The sequence below is a fragment of the Miscanthus floridulus genome, chromosome 8 (genome assembly GCF_019320115.1).
Source record: "Miscanthus floridulus cultivar M001 chromosome 8, ASM1932011v1, whole genome shotgun sequence".
Taxonomy (NCBI): Eukaryota; Viridiplantae; Streptophyta; class Magnoliopsida; order Poales; family Poaceae; genus Miscanthus; species Miscanthus floridulus.
The window spans coordinates 77,183,587-77,205,378 of record NC_089587.1 but is presented as its reverse complement, the minus strand read 5'-3'; the positions used below and the strand labels follow the sequence as shown (position 1 = coordinate 77,205,378).

Here is a 21,792-nt window from a genome sequence, read left to right as displayed (position 1 = left end):
CAATAAGCGTTGCCAGAAGTGTTAGTTTTGAAAAAAAAAACAGTGTTAGATTTAAAATTAGTTTATAAAAAAAGTGTTAAAAATAAAAAAAAATCGCATTGGACCCTGTGGTGGCGCCCGCTGAAACCTCTGCGGGTGTTGTAGATAATTTCGGCCCTGCCGATAGCCACCATTCCATCCACGACCACCATTGCCGCCGTAACGACCACCTCCCCCCGCTCATAATCCCAGCCCAGGCCGTAGTTGGGCGGATGAGCCCCAAGGTTGGGATTAAAGTGAGGTCCGTTGAAGAGCGCGCCATCGTCGTTGTGGTGGTTGTAGCTGTACCCACCGCCCTAGGCCTGTCGACCACCACGCGCACCAGCACCTCCACCTGTGCGACCTCCACCACGGCCGGCTCCGTAACCCCTTCCTCCAGCACCGCTACCATCACTGCCGAAACCAGCGTTCCCCACACCACCTGCGCCCGCTGCCGCCATGCCTGCACGCAGCACCAGAACGTACGATGGAAAGACAGAGAAAGGAGTGGCGGCTAGGGTTTTTTTTGTTAGTGGTGTCGAGGTCGTAATTGCCAAATAAGAATCGCTCTGCCAATTTGCCACAACGGCGTCTCCTGCGTCTCAGCCCGAACTGCATGCACGTCCCACTTTGGTCCTCCACGCGAGGCCCATCTAACCCTGCTAGCAATCCAGACTGAGACGGAGTCAGATTGCCGGGCGCTGAAATCGGATCACGCAGATCACGTAGGTTTTGAAATTGAAAAGCAGCGTCACTACTGCCGGCGGCCACTGAAAACGGATCACGCAGATCACGTAGGTTTTGAATTTGAAAAGCAACGTCACTACTGCCGGCGGCCACTGGTGTCTTCCTCATCGCCGGTGACGATGAAGCTAATTGCTGTATGGCCTCTCTGAGAGTGCCCACCTTGACTTGCCGTCGGCCGCGCCTAGCCCTTGCTGAACAATCACCAAGAGTCATCACCGGCAATACCCTTGGTCGCGGTAGCTTTCCCGACCATGGCGTCAACGCCGTCCGCCAAACATCTGTTAACGCCTTCATGATTCTTCGTACCAAAACAACCTTTGTATCTTTTGAACCCGGAGTCACAGGTTCATCTACTCGCCGGCGAACCGACGAATCCTCCAAGGCCGTCTCCGCCTCATACAGCTGTTCCTTGGAGAATTCATGGACAGCTGCATGGCGCACCAAATCCGGCGTATAAGGTGACTGGGACGCGATCTCCTCATCGGAGTCATCGTCATCCGCCAAAGCCCAGAATTTAGATTGTGCTCCTATGGGACGGAGGTCTGCCGTAGGGTCGGGTACCGGCCGACGACTACGGTCACCGACGAAATTCCATCCGTCGTCCTCATCCTCCGCCCCCATCTTCTTCATCCACACCACCAGGAGGACTTACCGTTGTATCACTCACCTTTTCAGCCGCTCGCCGGCGAAGATCCGCTGGGGCGTGTGGCCGCCATGGAGGCGGTCTCTGTCGCCTTCTCTCACTCATGGTCACCGTTCTGACATGATCCTTTTGTTTCCGTTGCAGGTAGTAGTAGTAGTTCATCACTCGCAAGCTAGCCCAGATTACATGGTGCTTGTGGTAGGATGCCTCATGCACCTTTAATTTTGTCCGTAGTGACATGATATAGGAGAAACATGCCTGCAGGTGATAGATAGTCTGTGATTATGCCTACATAAAAAGCAAGATAGCCTGATAGAGCGCCTCGCCAAATTTGAGTAATTTATTTATTGGTTTATCAGAGAGAAAAAGGTTCAAGCAATTTATTGGTTTCCTAAGTTTTCTTTTCTGTATTCTTGGTGCAGAACATTTGATTTGATTTGACCCTCAGAAAAAAATCAAGGGAACGCAGCCTTTGTTTTGGTGAAAGAAAAAAAGGACGAGGTCCATTGACCGTGAACTCCGATATTATCCCTCCCTTCCGCTTATATATCTATCTAATAAAATGTACTCCTGACAGTAAAGCGTGGACAGAGACCGTGGCAACGAGAGAGATTCCACCGCAATCGCAATCGCAATCGATATTAACCCTCTTCTGTTTTATCTTATATCCACGCTCCAATGCATTTCCTGCCTGCCTTTAATTTGGCTTAGTTGTTACGTGCGGATACGGCAATCTAATTTCCTGCCTGCCTGCACTTTTAGTCGCAGAGCCGAGATGATTCTGTTTAGGAGTGTTGTACACAGCAATACATAGACCTTGTTTAGATTGCAAGTTTTTTCACTCTCTCTCCATCACATCAAATCTTTGGACACATACATGGAGTATTAAATGTAGATAAAAAAATAACTAATTACACAGTTTGATTGTAAATTACGAGATGAATCTTTTAAGCCTAGTTAGACCATAATTAGATAATAATTGTTAAATACAAACGAAAGTGCTACAATGCCACATACTGATTTCTAACTTTAATCTAAACAAGGCCACATAATGCAAGTGGTAGGTGTCCACTTGTCTTTACGTTCGTACGTGATGGTGATGGCATCCACCGCGCGTTCATTCACTCCACTCACGCTCGTACTAGTCACCGTTGCCATCACGGTGCCGCCACGTACGTACGTGCAACGGCAGGTTTTCCTGCTCCTGCAACTGCATGCAAGGACGACTTTTCGGCCGTTATCCACTTTTAATTTCACACACCCAACCCAACGAACGGCGTCGGGGCCATCTTGTATAATTGACCTCTCTGTGTCAGTCGCTGTCTCACTGACCTCTTCCGGTCCCGTTCCCGGCGGAGGAGAGGAAAAAACGCCCCCTCCTCCGGTCGTCCGAGCTGTCGGGTTTGACCGACCCTGGCACTGAGTGGGATGCCACACCAATACTACAACGCTGCGTTTGCTGCCCACGCAGAGGTGAAAGCTCAGAAGCAGAAGCAGAACGGGCTTGCATGCGCTGGGCTCAACCGACCCACACCAACCCCCGAGGCACGGCAGGCTGGAAGGTGGATGCCGACCCGAGCGCCCCGCCGTCTCCACCAAGTAGCCTGTTCGGCTGGGTTAGACACGATCGTATCATAGATTATTATTGTTGACTAGTTTAATATGATAAAAAAATATTATTTTAATTAAAAATTTACGATCGTTTACGACCAGCGAACGTGCTGAAGGTCCTTTCCGGCACCAAAGTCTTCTCGCATCCACATGAAACATGTTGCAGCCCGCACGCGGGCGTACGTGCAGAAACGTCGTCTTCCTTTTTTTCTCGTCGCGCGGATTTCCATTTCCTTAAATAAATATATATACAAATACAAAATCGTGTTTCGCCCTGGGCCCTTTATCCGTTTCCCTTCCGTCGTCGCAGTGACCCACTCCCGCGGTCGCTCTCCACTCCACTCTCCATTAATACTCCCTCCCACCGGAAAAAGGAGACGAGAGGACAGAGGCCACTGCTCACCCCCACAACCTCCGCTCAGGCCCCAGAAAGATAGCTAGCTACATGGGCCCGATCAATGACCGCCGTCTCCTCCTTCTCGCCGCGGTGGCTCTCGCCGGCGCCGCCGTGGACTCCGTGACGGCGCAGCCGGGCAAAGGGCCGGACTACTTTAACCCCAAGAACTTCAACCCGTCCATGGCGATCGTCATGGTCGTGCTCGTCACCACCTTCTTCCTGCTCGGCTTCTTCTCCATCTACCTCCGCCGATGCGCGGGCCCCCCGCTTGGCGGGCCCGACGACGACGACGAGTACCCTGTGGGGCTGGGGCGGGTCGGGACCGGGATCACCTACGCGTCCAGGAGGATGCGCGGCCTCGACCGGGCCGTGCTCGACTCCTTCCCGACCATGGCCTACGCCGACGTCAGGGCGCATAAGGAGGCAGGCAATGGCGCTGCGCTCGAGTGCGCCGTCTGCCTCACCGAGTTCGACGACGACGACACGCTCCGGCTCCTGCCCAGGTGCGCCCACGCGTTCCACACCGACTGCATCGACGCCTGGCTCGCGTCGCACGTCACGTGCCCCGTCTGCCGCGCCGTCCTCGACCCCGCCGCGTTGGCTGCTGTTCCGGCCACGGAAGTCATCCCGCCTGTCGTCCCTGTAGCGCCGCCGGACCAAGCCGACGCCGCTGCCGCTGCCGCTTCCGGGGAGACAGAGACAGAGGACCAGAGGGTCAGGAGGGAGGAGGCCGCCGAGCTGATGCGGATTGGCAGCGTGAAGCGCGCGCTGCGAAGCAAGTCGGGCCGGCGCCCCGCGCAGTTCCCGCGCTCGCACACCACGGGGCACTCGCTCGTCGCGCCGTCGCACTCGCCTTCTTCCAGTTCCACCTCGGACTCGGAGCGCTACACGCTGAGGCTGCCCGACCACCTTCTCCGGGAAGCCGTCTCGGCGGGCAACCTTCGGCGGTCTGCGAGCGTCCAGACGGGTGGTGATGGTGACGGGACGACCACGCGCCGCGCTGGAAGGAGCGTCCGGCTCGGCAACTCCGGCCGGTGGCCCAATATGTCCCTCCTGGCGCGCACCTTCTCCGCGAGGCTGCCAGTGTGGGGCTCCGCACGGCGCGGTGAGGCCGACGCGCCAGCCAAGGGTGCCAAGTTCGCCGGCGACGACGGCAAGGCCGTGGAGCAGTGCGACGGCGGAGCTTCCTCGCTTGGCGCCCATGTTTGACGTGGCATTTTAAGCTCACTGTACACTATCCTGGTCCCAGTAAAAAGTTAGGAATCCTCTTTTAGGCGCTGCGCGGCGGCAAATTTAGAGTAAGTGGATTTGTATATATACTATTAATTTGAGAGAACTAATGAATTCTCATCGGCCGGCGTGCAGTCCAGGCAAATATGCTGAGTGACAGACAGGAGCTAGATCCAAATCCTTTCAGCAGCGCGCGGACTTGGCACGACGGCACGGGCTGCTGGGTGGAACCTTGAACAGAGGCCGCCCGACGATGTACGCCTTGTCGTCTTCCACGGCGCCGGCGGCGGAGGCTCCGGCTCCGGTAGCTGCCATGGCACGCGCGTACGTGTTAGCGCAGCCCACGACGAGACAAACAGATCGATGTGATAGCTCGATCATCAGGTGGCAGAGAACTGAAGGAAGGTCAGGTTATTACTCACCAACGCTTTTGTGCCGCTCAGCAGTGGGATCAGCGAGCGCGTGCTCGTGGCCGCCGACGGCAGTCACGGGGAGCTTGCCGCCGGCGGTGGCGAGAATCAAAACAACGACGGTGAGCATGAGGAGCAGCATCCTGCAGGCGCCCATTGCACGCAACGCAGGCTGTTATTAGCGGATACGATGCGCTTGGTAGCTTGTCTCGTGAGCTGTACTTTCTCACGGAAGGGAAGTAACGATGTTTTTCTCTCATAATAAATCAGCGAACAGAGTATTTTTTTTAGCTTGTCTTTTTAGCGAAGCGAACGTAGCCGTACATACGCGATGCTTGTGCGACTGGCGTGGAGTTGTTTCTGACGATGATGTGCTGTGTTCATTTGTACTGTAGGGCGATGATGAGGTCCTTGCCGTCGACCTGTATGTCAGTCAGCCCGACGAAGTAGGAGTTGGGGTAGTCATCGCTGGCCAGTAGCGGGGTGGTCAAGGCGCGCTTGGTCTGCGGTGTGGCCTCGTCGCCAAAGTGGACGAAGTTGGTGGAGTTGTTCCAAATTCACTCTAAGATATAGGCCAGGCTTCTGACGGAGCGAAGCGGAGGCCCGTCGCCGGAGGCTTGGGCCGGAGCGTAGCGGAGTCTGAAGCCGGCCCATCAGGTCTCGCCCCTGTGCTCGGGGGGGTGCGGGGGGCGGAGCCTCCCGCGGTACGGTACGGTATATACATCCTTGCTAGGGTTTCGTGGAGACTTGATTCTCTTGTAAGCCGTCATAGGCGTGTAACACAAAACTCTTGAGATAGTGAGATTGTTGCTGGCTGGTGCCCGTGGTTTTTCCCCTTCACTTCGGAGGGGTTTTCCACGTTAAATCGTGTGTCTCCTCTGTGGCTTGATTCTTTACTTCATATTCCTATACGTCGTTCATAACAGAAGTAGCTCGGGGTGTCACCGCCGGAGCTGTTGTCGTTGGGGTGGAGGTAGTAGGAGAAGCGCCCGAGATGCGACACCAGTGAGAAGGGGCCCCTGACGAGGCCGATCACGCCGGACGCGCCGCCCAAGTCGCCCACGCTGTCGTGGCCGCACCCGAAGACGACGTCGTCCACGCGGGTCGCACCGAACGTGAAGGACTCGGTGGCGAGGTACCGGGTGGTGTTGGGCCTGTTGGCCTCGCCGGCGCCGCCTCTGCTGTACATGTAGATGTTGTAGCCGCACCGGGAGACGTCCGCGCTGCAGTTCTGCGCTGCGAACTTCTGGCACGTGTCGCTCGTGCACTGCACCGCCGCCATCGTGGTCGACAGCGTCGAGTCGTAGAAGGGCGTGGCCGGTGTGACGCCGCCGCAGGTGGCGCACAAGTCGCACTGCGTCCACACGAGCTCGCTGGAGATGTCCAGGACGCCGGTCACGCTCTGTGGGGGCGTGCCCACTTGGTAGCAGTACAGGTACGTGCTGGAGTGGGTGGCCGGGGCCTGCCGGCTCTGCCCACCGCCGTTGCTCCCGTCGCCCAGCTTGCTGCCCTGCCGGCCACTGCCCGGCTCGCTCGGATCGTCGTCGTAGCTGCCGCCGCCCTGCTGCCCCTGGCTAGGGAGGAGATCGGCCATGTCCGACGCGTGGTTCTTGAAGAACTTCAGCTGCTGCTGTGTCCTAGGGGTAACTGCCATGGCACGCGCGTACATGTTAGCAGCCCACGGCGAGACAAACAGATGGATGTGATAGCTCATCAGGTGGCAGAGAACTGAAGGAGGTCAGGTTATTACTCACCAACGCTTTTGTGCGGTCGCTCAGCAGTGGGATCATCAGCCAGGCGCGTGAGCGCGTGCTCGTGGCCGCCGACGGTCATGGCGGCGGCAAGGAGCAGAACGACGGCGAGCGCGAGGAGCGGCGTCCTGGCGGCGCCCATTGCACGCAAGCTGTGTTGATGGATACGCGCTTGGCAATGTTGCAACCACGTACTCAATGCTTTGTGCGAGACTGGGTGTCTGAGCTTCTGATGATGTGCATCAGTTTAATTGTAGGGCGGCGGGTCTGTCTGGCACAGCCTTGGCGAGAAGATTCAGAGGAGGCAGATGAACATGGAGCTAGAGGAGCAACCTTGCGAGAGGCGCACATGGCTAGCCATGAATCTATGTGTGTGTTATCACGAGTCTAGAAGGGATATGTATATCCCAGCAGAATGGCCAGCCACACAAATGCATATATATGGCCATGTGATATGGACATATGGTCATATGGACACAGCACGTCGTCTGCGTGCAAACCTAACTTTGTGTGTGTCACCATTTTGTGAAGGGTAAAGTTCACTAGGACCTCCAACTATCGTAGAAGTATGGATTTCAACCTCTAACTTTAAAACCGGATAACATTGATCCTCCAACTCTTAAAAAAGTTCACTTTAGGACCCTGGCCGGTTTCCCAGGCGGTTTTGCATGGCTGTAGCAGTGTTGACGTCAGCAGTGACGTCAGCACTCCTTTTTAATTTGCAAAATTGATATCTTTTTATTCGGAGCTCCAAATATAGCAAATAATATATCAATTTTGATCGTCTCGACGAGCTCTTTGCAATGGTGTACTCCGTTTTGTTGTTTGAGATAATTTTATTTTATGAAAAAATAAATATTTCTACAAAACAATTTATGCAATTAAGCTGACGTATGCAAGTATTTTATATACTTTGTATATTTGTATATGTACAACACCAACATAGTCAGTATATAAAACAGGGAGTTGGACGGTCAATCAGACCTGCCACGATCGCTTAGATATTTTTGAATTAACCTTCCCTAGCTGCGGTTAACTAACTGTCAACATATGACACGATCAAACGATATGTTTACTGCTCCTAGTGTAGGTTTTTTTTCTGTTTTTGTGGTGAAATTAAGTAGCTAGTGGTAGTAGTAGTATTATATTTATCTTGTACCCAAATCCGATACAGTATACGATTCGTGTACACCTGTCCTTTTTCCTTTCCTACGGCTACTATTGCAGCACACGGGAACTGGACGACCATTCGGCCGACCTGTACGTATCTGTTTCCTGGCTGGCATGGCATGAGTATGACCGCATGAAGTGGCAGTGGATAGCTAGATTGAATTGAGGGAGCAGGTAGCAGCAATAGTGAGTGGCTTACTCGTGGTCTAGAATCTTGTGCGGCATCGGTAAGTTGAGCGCGTGCCCCCGCGGGAAGGTCGTCCGGGCGAGGATCTCCGTGGCGTCGGCGTTGCGGTGCGCCTCGTCGCCCTCGCGCCCGCCCGACGTGAGGTCGCAGCACACGAAGCAGAAGCTCGTGTCGTGCAGCCAGAACCGGACGGACACGGCGCCCTTGTTGAATTATTGCAGAAATATTTTGAATTATTGCAGAAATATTTGCGGACCGGGCGGACACGAAGCAGAAATATTTCTACAAAACAAGTTTTGAATTATTGCATTTAAAAAATGATCAAACTTATATATTCTATGGTCAAATGAACCTAAAAAGACAACATTTCGTGTTACATAATAATAAAAATATTATTTATCTAACAAATTCCACGAGTTCTGTTATTCTAACTTGTTTTGTAGAAATATTTATTTTTTTCATGAAATAAAATTATCTCAAACAACAAAACGGAGTACACCATTGCGAAGAGCTCGTCGAGACATCAAAATTGATATATTATTTGCTATATTTGAAGCTTCGAATAAAAAGATATCAATTTTGCAAATTAAAAAGAAGTGCTGACGCCATCGCTGATGTCAGCACTGCTACAGTGCCATGCAAAACCGCCTGGGTAACCGGCCAGGGTCCTAAAGTGAACTTTTTCGAGAGTTGGAGGGCCAATATTATCCGGTTTTGAAGTTGGAGGTTGAAATCCATACTTCTACGATAGTTGGAGGTCCTAAAGTGAACTTTACCCTTTTGTGAAAGTCCAGAGTAATCCTCTGGACATGGTCACACTCACTACAGGAAACCGACACTTTGCCGAGTGTCAGAAGCTTTGCCGAGTGTATTTTATCGGACACTCGGCAAAGACGGTCTTTGCCGAGTGCCAAATAAAATATACTCGGCAAAAAAAAAACACTCGACAAAGATGGCTTTGTCGAGTGTTTTTTTTGGCACTCGGCAAAGATGTATTTTACCGAGTGCTATTTTTCGGCACTCAGCAAAATGCGTCTTTGCCGAGTGCCTTTTTTCTGGCACTCGATAAAGATGTATTTTGCCGAGTGCCATTTTTTGGCACTCGGCAAAATGCGTCTTTGCCGAGTGCCTTTGTTTTGGCACTCGGCAAAGAGGCATTTTGTCATGTGCATTTTTTTTACCCTCGGCAAATCATTTTTTCAAAGCAATTTTTGAGGCCCTAAATGAATTCAAATGAAAAACTTTTCAACTACAAAGTTGCATAACTTCTCAAGATCTACAAAGTTTATTTTGGTCATTTCTTCATTTGACAAAGCGACAATAACGTTGTTCATAAAATCTACATCTCTCGTATTAGTTTCATGAAAGTAGAAGAGAGATATATAAGATTTGTAAACAATGTTACTACCACTATATCGGATGGACAAATGACCAAAATAAACTTTGTAGATCTTGAGAAGTTATGAAATTTTGTATTTGGCAATATTTTGATTTGAAATTATCTTGTCATGCAAAAACGACGTTTGAATTTAAAAATTTTAAAATTTGAATTTTTCAAAAGACATTGGATGGAAAAACTTCCTAAATGAAAATTGTAGATCTCCAAAAGTTATGAAACTATGTAGTTGACAACTTTTTAATTTGAAATCATCTTATCATACAAAACTACGTTTGAATCTCTCAAATTTGAAATTCGAATTTTTCAAACGACCTCGGATGAAAAAACTTCCTAAATAAAAATTGTAGATCTTAAAAAGTTATGAAACTTTGTAGTTGACCACTTTTTGATTTGAATTCGTTTAGGGCCTCAAACAAGCAATTTACTCTCGATTTAGTATAATATATGAGGATAGATAACGGAATCTAGACACAAGTGATAGTGTAGTGCAGTGGTAGAGCAGCAGACATGCGAGGGAGAGGTCGTGAGTTTGAATCCCGTTGGTCACGTTAGCCGCGAATTTTGTGCAAAAAAAATGCAGCGCTGGCCGGTGGCTGCCTCCCCCGGGGAAAAAAATTTTGCTATTATTTTTGGGTTTTTTTCGCATTTTTATTTTGCCGAGTATAAATCTTTATCGAGTGCTTTTCCGACACTCGGCAAAAGCTTTGCCGAGTGCCCGACAAAAAACACTCGGCAAAGGCTTCTTTGCCAATTAATTTTTTGCCGAGTGCCCTTTACCGAGTACGGCACTCGGCAAAGCCTTTGCCGAGTGTATTTCGGGTTTTGCCGGTAGTGACTATTTGACACGATACACATGTCTTGCTTTTCGAGTTTTAACTTTTATTGTATCACCGTTATAACATCTATAATAAGTCCAGAGTATATGATATTTTTTGTTTCAAAAAAAGTATGAGATGTTAAAGTTTTGTCATGATAAATATGTATTATTTATGTATGTTCAGACTAAGACTCTCTTTGAAACTCGAGTATTTTTCTCTCCTGCTTTATGTGAAAATGAACTAATTTTGGTAAGACCACTATATGACTCATGTGAAACTCGTTCGTTCTATTGAAGGACTAACTACAAATATTTTAACACTAGCAATGATTATATATATATATATATATATATATATATATATATATATATATATATATATATATATAAGAAACCTAAAATGTTATCGGGAACTGCCGAGAGTTTGGTAGAAGTTAGCTCAGATACTTATATCTGAGTTTTCATTTGAGATTTTATTTATATATATGCACACACGCACAATGCTACTATACCAACAAAATAAACATTGAGAATTGATTTGGTTGGGGCGCGGCAAGCCCAAGCTACAATTGATTTGGTTGGGGTGCACCAAGCCCAAGCTTAATATGATTCCTCCCCCACAAAAAAATAAGTTCAATATATCATTGTGAAGTGGTGCCTCATAATATCAGATATCAAACTGATAAGAACAGAAACTACACTTGATTCTTATAGCCAAAAGACCGAGAAACAGTGGCGGATCCAAAGGGGGGGCTGGGGGGCTCCAGCCCCCCCTAATTTCTTGATTTCAATACTAATTACTGTAGCAAAAACTTGATTTCACCGTAAAATCTTCGTGCAAATCAACATCTCTGTTGTTTTAGCCCCCCCTTATCCCGCATCCCACATCCGCCACTGCCGAGAAAGGTATAGGTTGTGTTGGTTGTCCTCGGGTAGTTTTATTGCTTCCTTTGGGTTGCAACTCTTCTCCCGTAGCGGTACTGTACAAAACTAAAACAGGATTAGATTACAAATATCAGTATATATATACTATAATAATAATACTGGTCTTGGAGAAGGATATGCAGAGAAACTCATACGGGCTTCATGGCCCATGGACCTAAGGAGAAGAAACGGATGCGGATGCCGAACAGAGCCCAACTGTCGTTTTCGTGGCACCTTCTTATCCTCGTTGCGAGCGCGATGGTCCGATGGACCAGTTGAGCAGTGAAGCATTGTGCGTGTCCTTGTCCGACCCGACCATCCTTGTCACCAACCAACCAAGGCAGGACCCCCTATAAAAGAAAATGAAAAAAAACTACGACCAAGGCAGTAGGAAGGGCGGCAGATCAGAGAGAGCAACGAGCCAAAGAGCTCAACTGATTGTGCATGCGCACCGGCGGCGGCGGGTGGTGTGCCGGAGTCGGACCACGTGCTGGCCATCTTTATCACCATGGCCGAGTCCACTGGTAAGGACGTACGGTGGGTGTGAGACAGAGATACTGTAGTAATACTAGTAGCCAAGACGCCGGGAGAGGAGTAGAAGCAACTCGCTGCTCGAGAGCAAGCAAGCAAGCGGCCATCCATCGGCGACGGCAACCGAGCTAGCTGCTTAATTAGCTAGACGCCAGCGGCAGTCGCTGCCGCGGGGCAACACCACCGACAACTGACATGTTGCTGGGCTGACTAAAAATATTTTTAGCTGATTTATTATGAGAAAAAAATAATATTCGTTGAATAAAAAATACTATTTATAAACAAGCGAACAGGGCGAACATGCTGTGCATGGCCGGCGCCTGCACAACGGTGAACGGCCCGTCTTGCCGCACCACCTGTCGTCGTCGCCAGCTGGGCGCGTAGTGCGCGCGCGGCCGCCCGTCGCGTCGGAGGAAGAACCTCCACGCCGCCTGTGGCGATGACGCGTCGGCTCTTCCGCCAGTGGCCGGAGGCGACGTCGACGGCGCGAGCGCGAGGAGGCCCCGTCGTCGGAACCCAAGGCGGCGTGCGCGAGGTGAGCAGTGAGCACCCGCTTCCCCTTGGAACACTCGCCTCCGTGTAGGCTGCGTGCTTTGCTTTGCTTGCTTGGTGAGCCGGTGATGGGCACGCTAGCTAGTGGGTTCCTAGAACACTCCAAAACTAGCTCCCTCCATCCTGGTCGTCCTGGTGCTAGCTGAACCGTGACTGCTCGTCCGAGAGCGTTCCGGATCGGATTCGGCGGACGACGTTGAGAGGGCGACCAGGCAAGTCAGCTGGTCCGTCAACACTGCTTCAGATTCTTGTTTTTTATACCACAGAATCACGGGCTCGGGCTGTAAGTGGGGGGTCCACGTACGCCGCCCTCGTGATTTTTATGGCAACAGGACGGCCCACCAGTGGCATGCGTGCTTGTGTGGCGTATGGGCCTTGCCAACTTACACTTAGGGTCATGTTTGTATCGGCTAAATTCCCCTAAAAAAACGCACATAAATAAATCAGCTCTATGTTCAGCTCTTCGGCCGGCTTGGAGCATCTCCAGGAGTTTCTAAAACAATTTCCTTATCCATGATTTTTTAGTAAGATTGAAAAAATGCATGTCTAGTAACTCCTAATCTTATCTCCTAGTCTTTTAGCACCTGGAAAAAAACGAGGCCTATGCGCGTAAAGTTAAGCGCAACGCCGGTCGCGCGTATCCTCGCATGAGATGTATTTCCTCCGCCTCCACGGGACCACAGCGCTGGAGCGCGGGCGCACCAGCGAGACGACGCGTCCTGCATCCAGGGCCAGCAAGAACATGCCCACGCCCTCCTCGTCACCCGCGCCCAGTAGGAGCCGATGCGACTCCCAGACGGCCAGACGCGGAGGCGGAGCTCCACGGCGGTGCCGTATCGGTGTTGTATACGGGCCACGAGTGCCGATAGGTGAGCAACCGGCCGCAGCACGGACAACAGAGGAGGCAGGATTGATTTTATTGATTGCCGGATTGATGCAGACAGCCATGTTCCGTCCTTGTGGCCGCCTGCTGCTTCCTGTGGCTCTCAATGGCTACCGGCCGCCTGCTGCTGCTTCCGGGTGGCCGACTGGGAGAGCTAGGCAGCAGCGACCACCACCGAGGGCCTGCTCGCCCAGCTCGACGAGGCCACGTGGATGGCTACCGCCGGCAGGGGAAGGTTGGGGATGGCAGAAGGTGCAGGGAGGCGGCAGCGACGGAGAAGAAACTTACGATTTCGTGGGAAAAAAGTACCGATAACTAAACTGTGTGTAGGACCACAATTTTGATGTCTTAGGGGTGTAGGACCACCTCTCCGACCGGAGCGCTAGCTTCGGACTCCAGCCGCCTTCGAACGGCCTCTCCGATCGGAAGACCTGGCCCAAAACGCTACTTCCGACTCCGACCCCGCGTCTCCGACTGGGGTGCAGAAACCCTACTCACCGCTCTTCTCCGACTGGCGCGACCAGAGCCGACTAGGGCCATCCGACCAGGAACGCCCGCTCGAAAGGAGGCAGGGGCGAACGGAGAAAGCAAGCCAGGGCGCATAAGTCAAACCATGATACCAGGGACCATACCCTGTACATCTGCAGGAACAGTACTCTGCAACTGCCCTAACACAAACAGTATTATAGGCGCCAACATTTCCCTCTACAGTATTGTAGGCGTCGTTCAAACTCCCGTACGGTAAGGCCCCCCACCCCCACATGCCTCTGGGCATCAATAGTGTTGTGGGCGCAGAGATTTACCGTATGGGGTGAACATGGTGACACTCCTCACATGCCTCTAGGCATCAAACAGTATTTGCAGGTACCGACGTCCACCATTCCTAAACAAGGCAGCGCAACCTCCTACATGCATCCGACATTCTACAGTGACATCAACAGTGTTGTGGGCGCCTACCATTATCTTGTACCCGTCGACATGGGAAACAAAGCTCTGTAGCATACGTACCCTCACTTATAAAGCCACCCCCTTTATCTATAAAAGGGGGTGCGCTCCCTCCAAAGAGGAAAGAGGTTTTCTTTCTCTCTAAGGCTTTTTGAAGAACCTTTCTTAGTCCCATTAGTTCAACCAAGTTCACTGGTCTACGACCACAGAACAGTCAGGTTCGGACCTCAAGCACGCGCTTGAACACTTAGCTCATAGCGTAGCTCCTGTCGCTCCCGGCCCTTCCGACCGGAGCCGACCGGACCTCTTGTACACCCCATCTTTCTCCTTCTCGTTTGTAACCCCACTACAGACTTCGAGCACCAAGGCTCAGGAATAAAGTCGTTAACCGATCCAAACTGGACGTAGGGCACGTTGCCTGAACCAGTATAAATCCTGTGTCATTGAGTGCTAGGCCACCTCCGATCACAACATACGGCAAAACTACAAATATTTACTAGTTAGTCACATTCTGCACCGACAATGAGTGATTTATTACAAACACTTGGACATGTTCTTATTTATTCCTCCTAATACTATTTTAGAGTTGGAAAACATCATGGTTTTAGGAAGAAAAAATATGATACTTTTGGAGCAGTAGCCCATAGGTGCATAAATCTTTCACAATCAATTATTAGTTTCTATTAGGCACAGTTTCACCACCAATTTTATAAGTTGGTTGAAGTTGATTTTTGCCAAACTGTTTTTTTTTTGCAATCAGCTTCATCCATAAAACTCCTTTAAATTCTGCTCTCATATAGGAATGGGCGGGATAAAAATAGAAATAGTAGTTTTTCACGTCTCCATCTCGTAATGTGGGCCCTAGTATATGCCAAGTTGGGCTTTGCCCCTGCTTGGGAAAAGAGTGCGCACACTCGTGGCCACCGGGGCGGGTGCAGGCATTGGGGAGGAGGTTACGGAGAAGAAGATGAGACGAGGAGGAAGAAGAAATAGGAGAGAGAGAAAACAGAGAATAGTATTATAGTTATTTTATTCTTTTGATCTATCATATAGGTCATGTTCGGCTTACCCTATGTTCGGCTTCTTTTTTCGGCCGGAACAATGTTTTTCTCTCACAACAATTTAGCCAGAATAGTATTTTTCAGTCAGTTTCAACCAAGTTTCAGACCCGCGAACGGGGCCTCGCTATTTTACGAGACGGGTATCTAGAAACAACTTTAACTTCACCAAAAAAACGGTTAGCTATAGTCGTGCTTGGCTACTTACTGTTAAAGGCTTTGCTAATTTGTAACCCTAACCCATTTGTTGGTCCTCCAGTTTAGCTCATCTGGAGCTAATTTTTAGCCGCCAACTATCAGCTCTAAACAGGCACGTAGATGGATTCCCTTGTGTATCCATGGTCTGTGGTGTAACAATTCTCTCTTTTTTTCTGACGCATAATTTTCTAGCAACGGAAAAGATTGTTCTTACAAAGAGAACAAAAAAGGTTCGAGTAGGACACTCCCCCCCCAAAAAAAATGTTCTGTTACTCCTACATAGGATGCGAATGCGACACGCCGACACGGATGTAGCCCCGTGACAAGGCCGGCAAGGCGGCGTCATGGTCGCTCTGCAGCCGGGAAGCGTGCACGTCCTCGCCACATGCGTCAGAGCTAGGTGGCCGCCGAAGCCGACGACAAGAGGCATCATGATCTGATGTCCTCCCCAATCCCCATCGGACGGGACGTGAGCGGTGAGCACGCAGCACAGCGACAGCTCGCAAGCGGATCGGATCAGCCACCACTTGGCCTGCGCCTGTGCTCGTGCTCCATCCTCCATCCTCCTCCATGGCCCATGTCCATGTGGGACGCGATGCCATTCAGAGTAGTAGTTGAGCGCTAGCAGAGATCGACCAGCTACCTCGGGCGCCGTGGCGCCGCAGGCTACGGACGCAGGGCTCGTCGGCGGCGGCGGCGAGGAGGAGGACGGACACGGCGGCCATGGCTGCTGCCAGCGACGGCGGCGGCGGCGGGAGCAGCGAGGTGAAGAACATCCACAGCAAAGAGAGCACCAAGACGCTCCTCAAGAGCGAAGCACTCTACGAGGTACGTACCCTCACCTCACCTGCCATGGTCCATCCATGTCGTCGTTGCTGCTGATGGCATGTCTCTTTCCTCAGTACATGCTCAACACGATGGTGTACCCGCGGGAGCACGAGTGCCTGCGCGAGCTCCGCCTCATCACCCAGCAGCACACCTAGTACGTACAACAAGAGTTTGCTATTAAAATTGCAAGTTGCAACTACTACTATATTTGTTCCTTCCTTTGTGAAGGAATCAATGAGATCATATCGAAATACATACATACAACAAGAAGTATACATATAAATAAATGGGAAAAAGGTTAATATTTCCTAATTTGGGCCCGATCCCGAACAAGCCGAAGCTATATATATCTTCTGATTCTGATGATGCAAAGTCACGTCGAATCTGTGTCCCCAAACCCCGACACGCCGCCGCCGATCCACGAGCGTCAACAAGCCAGTCCCGTCACCGCCGATCCCGGCGATGCCGAGCTCCCGCGATCCGTCGTCCGTGATTGGCTCCATGCCCAAACTCCGCTTCGATCTACCTTCGATTAGCTGCATCTCCAAGTCCAAGGGCGGCCGCGACCCAGCCTGCAGCAGCAGCAGCACCATGAGCATCTTTGGGCCGAGAGAAGTTCCGGATAATTTCGGCGCGTTCAAACTAGATGATTATGACCGAGTTGTTGCCAAGATCGACAAGTTGTACCGCAAGAGCAAGGCGGGGATTGTTGGGATCTCCAAGGAGTATCTGGAGAGCGGATACTGCTGCTGCTTGGGCCTCCTGAATCCCGCAACAAACATTCGCATCAACGCCTCCATTGCAGAGTTGGCGGCGGGCGGAGGAGGCGCTGAGTTGGCGGGCTGCGGCGGAGGAGGAGACATGGCGGCCAAGCGGTCGCTGGACGGCCTCATCGCCTTTCTAGCTTGCCTCTTCCCCCGCCTTCCCGACGTGGAGGCCCTGGCGTACCTCGACGCCGACCCCATGGCCGCCGCCGCCCTCATCATCACCAGACGCGGGGTCAAGTTCTTCTCCTTCAGGAACGCCGCCGCCGCCATGGAGATGGCCCTCAGATGCGCAGCAGTAGCCGCCAAGCATCCAGACCCGTCGCTACTGGTGAAAGGGTGGACGAACGTCTCGCCTTGTGAGTATCCCGGAAGCGCATGCTGCTGCTGCCACCGCTGCGTTCCACCCCAGCCCACCTGCGCAGAGAGAGTTTCTTGGATCGCCGGCGTCTGTGTCAAATCTCTGGGCTGCCTCATCAAGGTCACCAGCTCTCCAAGGACGAATTTGATTTCCTCTGCGGGCACTTGCTCACGTGCGCCCCCTCCTCTGTTGTGGGCATGTCGCACCTGCAACAAGAACCTGAACCTGAGCCTACGGGGGTAAGCAAGGCAGAGTACGACAAATATTTGAGATGCAAGAACAGGGAACTGCATGATGAAGTCAAAACGATGGTGGTTGCTGCATTGGACAAGTTCAACAGAGATAATGTATGTTCTTGTGCAAGAATTTTGTTTCGAGACAACCTCATTCCATGGGTGCATTTTGAGGGCTATCAGCAGGTGTAACGGCATTAAGGTGTTCCTGATCCATTGCTTTTATCATATTTCTTCTACCATGTGCTAAAATTTCCATATAGATTAAACCTTGAATTTTTAGTTTGATACAATTTATATGCACATTGTAAAATCTCAGAACAAGCCAACCACTTGGAAAAAAAGCATTATCTGGTTTGTAACAAACATCATGACCCTACTCACTTAGTTGGGTTGCATACTATATGTTAGCTTACTAATCGCTGGTACATATTTAGCTACACTATTAGAAGTTTGAGATCACAGAAGTACCAGTAGTGCCATTTGTTGTTCTTTTACTGTCCTGCTAGGTTGAAAGTGATGCTTTGATCGTTTCCTTTAGGTTTCATGTTCAGTACTGTGCATGGAAGTTCTTTTGCTATTCGCTCTTTTCATAAATTCACCTAGCATTTTAGTACTGTTCCATGAATGTGCTGCATAGATTGATTATAATGGGAAGTATATCAGCTCCTGCAACATTAACCAATATGAAATCAGTGTATAAAAACAGCACATGAGAAAAGCTTGGATATGGCTGCAGATGTTATTTTTTCTGTGTTTGAGGCGACCCTGTGTGGAGGTTTATTTTCTGCTGATGACATTATTGTCAATGCATTCTATGGCATGCTTCTCGGCAATTTCTTTCGGGTTTTTCTTTGTTTTAGAGCTCACAGTACCTACACTGAAACTTGAGCGCATTTAGTTTGTTGCAGTCCCTATCAATGTAGTTCCAGGGCCTACAATTTTTGTTTGGTGATGTTGTTGATATATTGATCACATTCATTTCATAAACCTAGAAATGTGAATCTAGAACTTTATTTCGGAGGTTTCATGTTATTATTTTTGCTGACATGGCCCTTAGAGACCTAAATGCTTACTGAATCATTATTATTATGAGTAAGAAAGAAGACGCGGGCAAAGAAGATAAGAGTATGCAGTCAATGGGCAGGTAAAGAACTTGCACAGACACCTCCATTTTTTAGTACTGGAATGTGCTTGACATGGTTATGTTTTACCAACAACTATGCTTTTGGCTTTTTTCGCCAACCAGCTAAATGTTGCCTACAACCTGAGAGGATAAGTAGGCTGTAAAAAAAGTAGTTCAGTTTTCTTACTGATAAAAATGTTCCTAAATACATACGGCTATTTTGAAATGGGAGTGGCACACGAGGATAGGGGGCAGCACCGATGATGGCTACCTGGTAAGCCGATTCCTGCCATTTGTTCTAGGTACTTGCATGTTCTAAGAAATGAAGATGAGTTTACAATTTTCAATTATCTTTTTTGTGAAACATCTTCGGCTATGTCTTTATTATTGTCTGGGAGTTTGGTTTTCATGCACATCCACGAGTCCTTCACTTTTGAAAATATGTATTTTTTATTTGTCCAAGTTTGAGACTTCATCTGGAATGCTTGCTTAGCAACCTTACCATCTGGCTCTGTTTTCTCAGCTATTAACAAAGATAGAGTTATAGCTATCATACTTGGAACATGGGTATCCCAACTATCGAAGGTACCAGATTCCATAACCGTGGCGTGGTGTGCATATGAATTGTTTTATGTCAAATATTTTTTACACTCAAGGTTCCATTTGACAAATAAAACCGCAAAGTTATCACCCGTGCATGGTCGCACGCAAATATTATGCCGCACTTAATATTTTAATCATTTTTTTGTTCTTAGCTTGGCTTCAGAACTATATATTATTGATGTCCTTATTCATGTCACTTAGTTACCATGGATTTACTTTCTCTATTATTGCAATGGATTTAATGCTTTGTTTCTACAGCTCAATGTGCACAGGCCTTGTGCAGATGAAACACCTGGGGGAGCAAAGGACTTTTCTATCTTCCAGGTTTGTTTAAGCTTCTGCACAAATACAATCCCTCCCCTTTTGCCTTTTTTCTTTTTAAATTAAACTGACCCTCATATATGTTTAGCCATATATAAGCTAGCCCTTGCTTATTACCTTGGTTGTATCATGTGTTACTGATGGTGCCTAATTCTTATTTGCTCCATGATGATTTTCATCTCCTTGTCTTCAAACTGTCATGGCTGCAGATTCATATACATCATACATGTGAAACAATACTAATCCATTTGGTGATGCTTACAACATGTCTTTTCTGTTTGCAAAATTAAAGTGCGAGATTAATCCCCAAATTAAAGTGCAAAATTAAATTGTCTTTTCTGTTTGCATGTCCATTTATTGATGCTTACAGTCTTTTCCTGTATGAGTAAGATAGAAATCCCCAAATCTTGTGAGATTGAATGTATGTTTATTGGAGGGAAGTTTTTGATATGTGTTAGATCAGCTCGTATCAAGTTGAAATTTTTTACAGATTTGCAAATAACTGAAACAAATTTCAGCTGTTTTAGATCAATGAACAGCATGCAGAAACAACAAAAAACTGAAAGTACTGAATTTGCACTGTTTTTTTTCTATTTTACATATCTGCTCTACCCTGTTTGTTGTATTCTTAAATTACTGAACCAACTGCTACATGGCTGTAGGAAATCATGCAGTAAACTACTGAACCTGTTTGAATTGTGGCTAGCATCAGGGTGGATGATTAATTAAGAAATAGTGTTGGTAGGCTGCCACATCCATTTTTTGAGCTGAATCTTTATGCAGAGTGGTGCATAAAAATCCATTTGTAGCAATGCTTCTGTGCAGGACAATAGTTACCCAGCATGTGTGAGTTTTTTGGTGTGAACCTGATGCTTCTGTGCACCTGTGAGTACATTTGTGCAGGAGAATAGTTGGTCATGAGTCATCTTTAGTTAATCTCAGTTCTGTTTAGTTAATTTCAGTTCTGAACCTGGGACTACTGTATCTGAACCTGAGACTATTGTAGAACCTGAGACTATGATCCTTAACTGAAACTTTGTTGTGTCTGTCCATTTTCTTATCACTTGCATGCAGTGTGAATCTACAGAGGTGCTGCTTGTGATCTCACACGTTTGAATGCTTAGTGTGTGAACCTGGTGCTTGTGTGAAGCTTCCTTGACATGTGAAGCCTTGTTAAGTATATACAGGAGATCGAATGCATTTGTTCTGATATAATTTAGTTCAAAAATAATTTTACTCAGCCACATAGTTTACATGGCATATTGGATCACAACGTCTCGCATACATTAACTACTCCAGCTTGTCTTTGGAAAGATTGAAATGAAATCCCCCACTGAGAGTCAGTTTCATTAAATTAAATTGTTATCACGCGCAGCTAAATAGTTCTTAAACCATGCTTGCAATGACATAATAGGCATTGACCTTTATTTTGACGATTTAAATAGATTGTTATCCAGCCCACAACTTTGAGTCGGATCGAAGCTGGAAACTTCATTAGCAACGCTAAACATCATAGCAACATCAGAAGCTGATGCCACTTTCCTTAAGAGCTATGTCTGATCATCGGCTACTTTGACTTTTGCTATGTGCGCTATGCTGTGTTGTGCCATCTCAGAGACTATACCTCCTTGGAGTTCTATCCTATGACTGATTCATGTAAAATTATATACTATTTGGACATCTAGGGTCCTGGTGTGGACTGTCTCATGTAAGATATATATAAGTACCATTTGGACATCCTCTGTATCATGTAATCTATATACAGTATTTGAACATGTCGCAACTGTTTTAGAAGTTAAGCCATCTATTCAGTGTGCGTGTTACCGTGTTGTTGGGCTAACCGTGGACCGAGTAATTGGAACAAATGCCTCTATTCCATTAACCAGGTAAAACCTGTCATATTTATTCTTTGCCGACATTATTCCATTTCTCATATATAACTGCAGCCATCACTCGCGCGCCAATCACTAGTACATACCACTATATATAAAAGCTGTCGCTGCCGGCTGCTCGCTCGCCCTCGTCGTTGCCGGATCGAGGCGGCGGAGTGTGCTGTGCTACCACTCACTACTACACACAAATCTA

At 48.7% G+C, this 21,792-nt stretch overlaps 3 protein-coding genes and 1 pseudogene across 27 annotated transcripts; 2 read left to right on the top strand and 2 right to left on the bottom strand.

Annotated features, from left to right (window-relative positions):
- The first annotated feature begins 3,379 nt into the window (after positions 1-3,379).
- On the top strand, positions 3,380-5,513 carry LOC136476750 (E3 ubiquitin-protein ligase ATL6-like). Of its 2 annotated transcripts, XR_010763713.1 has the most exons (2): positions 3,380-5,051; positions 5,452-5,513. XR_010763713.1 is itself a non-coding variant. In XM_066474687.1 (1 exon), the coding sequence occupies exon 1, from the start codon at positions 3,465-3,467 to the stop codon at positions 4,623-4,625; it is 1,161 nt and encodes a 386-aa protein (XP_066330784.1). In that variant the 5' UTR covers positions 3,380-3,464; the 3' UTR covers positions 4,626-5,339. The 2 variants fall into 2 exon arrangements, 1 of the variants encoding a protein (XP_066330784.1); XM_066474687.1 differs by lacking the exon at positions 5,452-5,513 and having other exon boundaries at positions 3,380-5,339.
- Positions 5,514-5,815: 302 nt separating this feature from the next.
- Positions 5,816-7,060, bottom strand: LOC136476752 (aspartic proteinase nepenthesin-2-like). The gene is made up of 2 exons (XM_066474694.1): positions 6,811-7,060; positions 5,816-6,703 (listed from the first exon to the last, which is right to left on the bottom strand). Exons 1-2 carry the CDS (start codon positions 6,947-6,949, stop codon positions 5,955-5,957), a joined length of 888 nt encoding a protein of 295 aa, XP_066330791.1. The 5' UTR covers positions 6,950-7,060; the 3' UTR covers positions 5,816-5,954.
- Positions 7,061-10,931: 3,871 nt separating this feature from the next.
- Positions 10,932-11,114, bottom strand: LOC136478920 (U2 spliceosomal RNA; annotated as a pseudogene).
- Positions 11,115-15,838: 4,724 nt separating this feature from the next.
- Positions 15,839-21,571, top strand: LOC136476751 (tricin synthase 2-like). Of its 24 annotated transcripts, none has more exons than XR_010763730.1 (4): positions 15,839-16,299; positions 16,374-18,804; positions 19,645-19,710; positions 21,153-21,570. XR_010763730.1 is itself a non-coding variant. In XM_066474691.1 (4 exons), the coding sequence occupies exons 1-4, from the start codon at positions 16,195-16,197 to the stop codon at positions 20,434-20,436; spliced, it is 306 nt and encodes a 101-aa protein (XP_066330788.1). In that variant the 5' UTR covers positions 15,839-16,194; the 3' UTR covers positions 20,437-20,741. The 24 variants fall into 24 exon arrangements, 4 of the variants coding, with proteins under 4 accessions (XP_066330788.1, XP_066330787.1, XP_066330790.1 ...); XR_010763727.1 differs by having other exon boundaries at positions 16,374-19,057; XR_010763724.1 differs by having other exon boundaries at positions 16,374-19,368.
- The last annotated feature ends 221 nt before the right edge of the window (positions 21,572-21,792 follow it).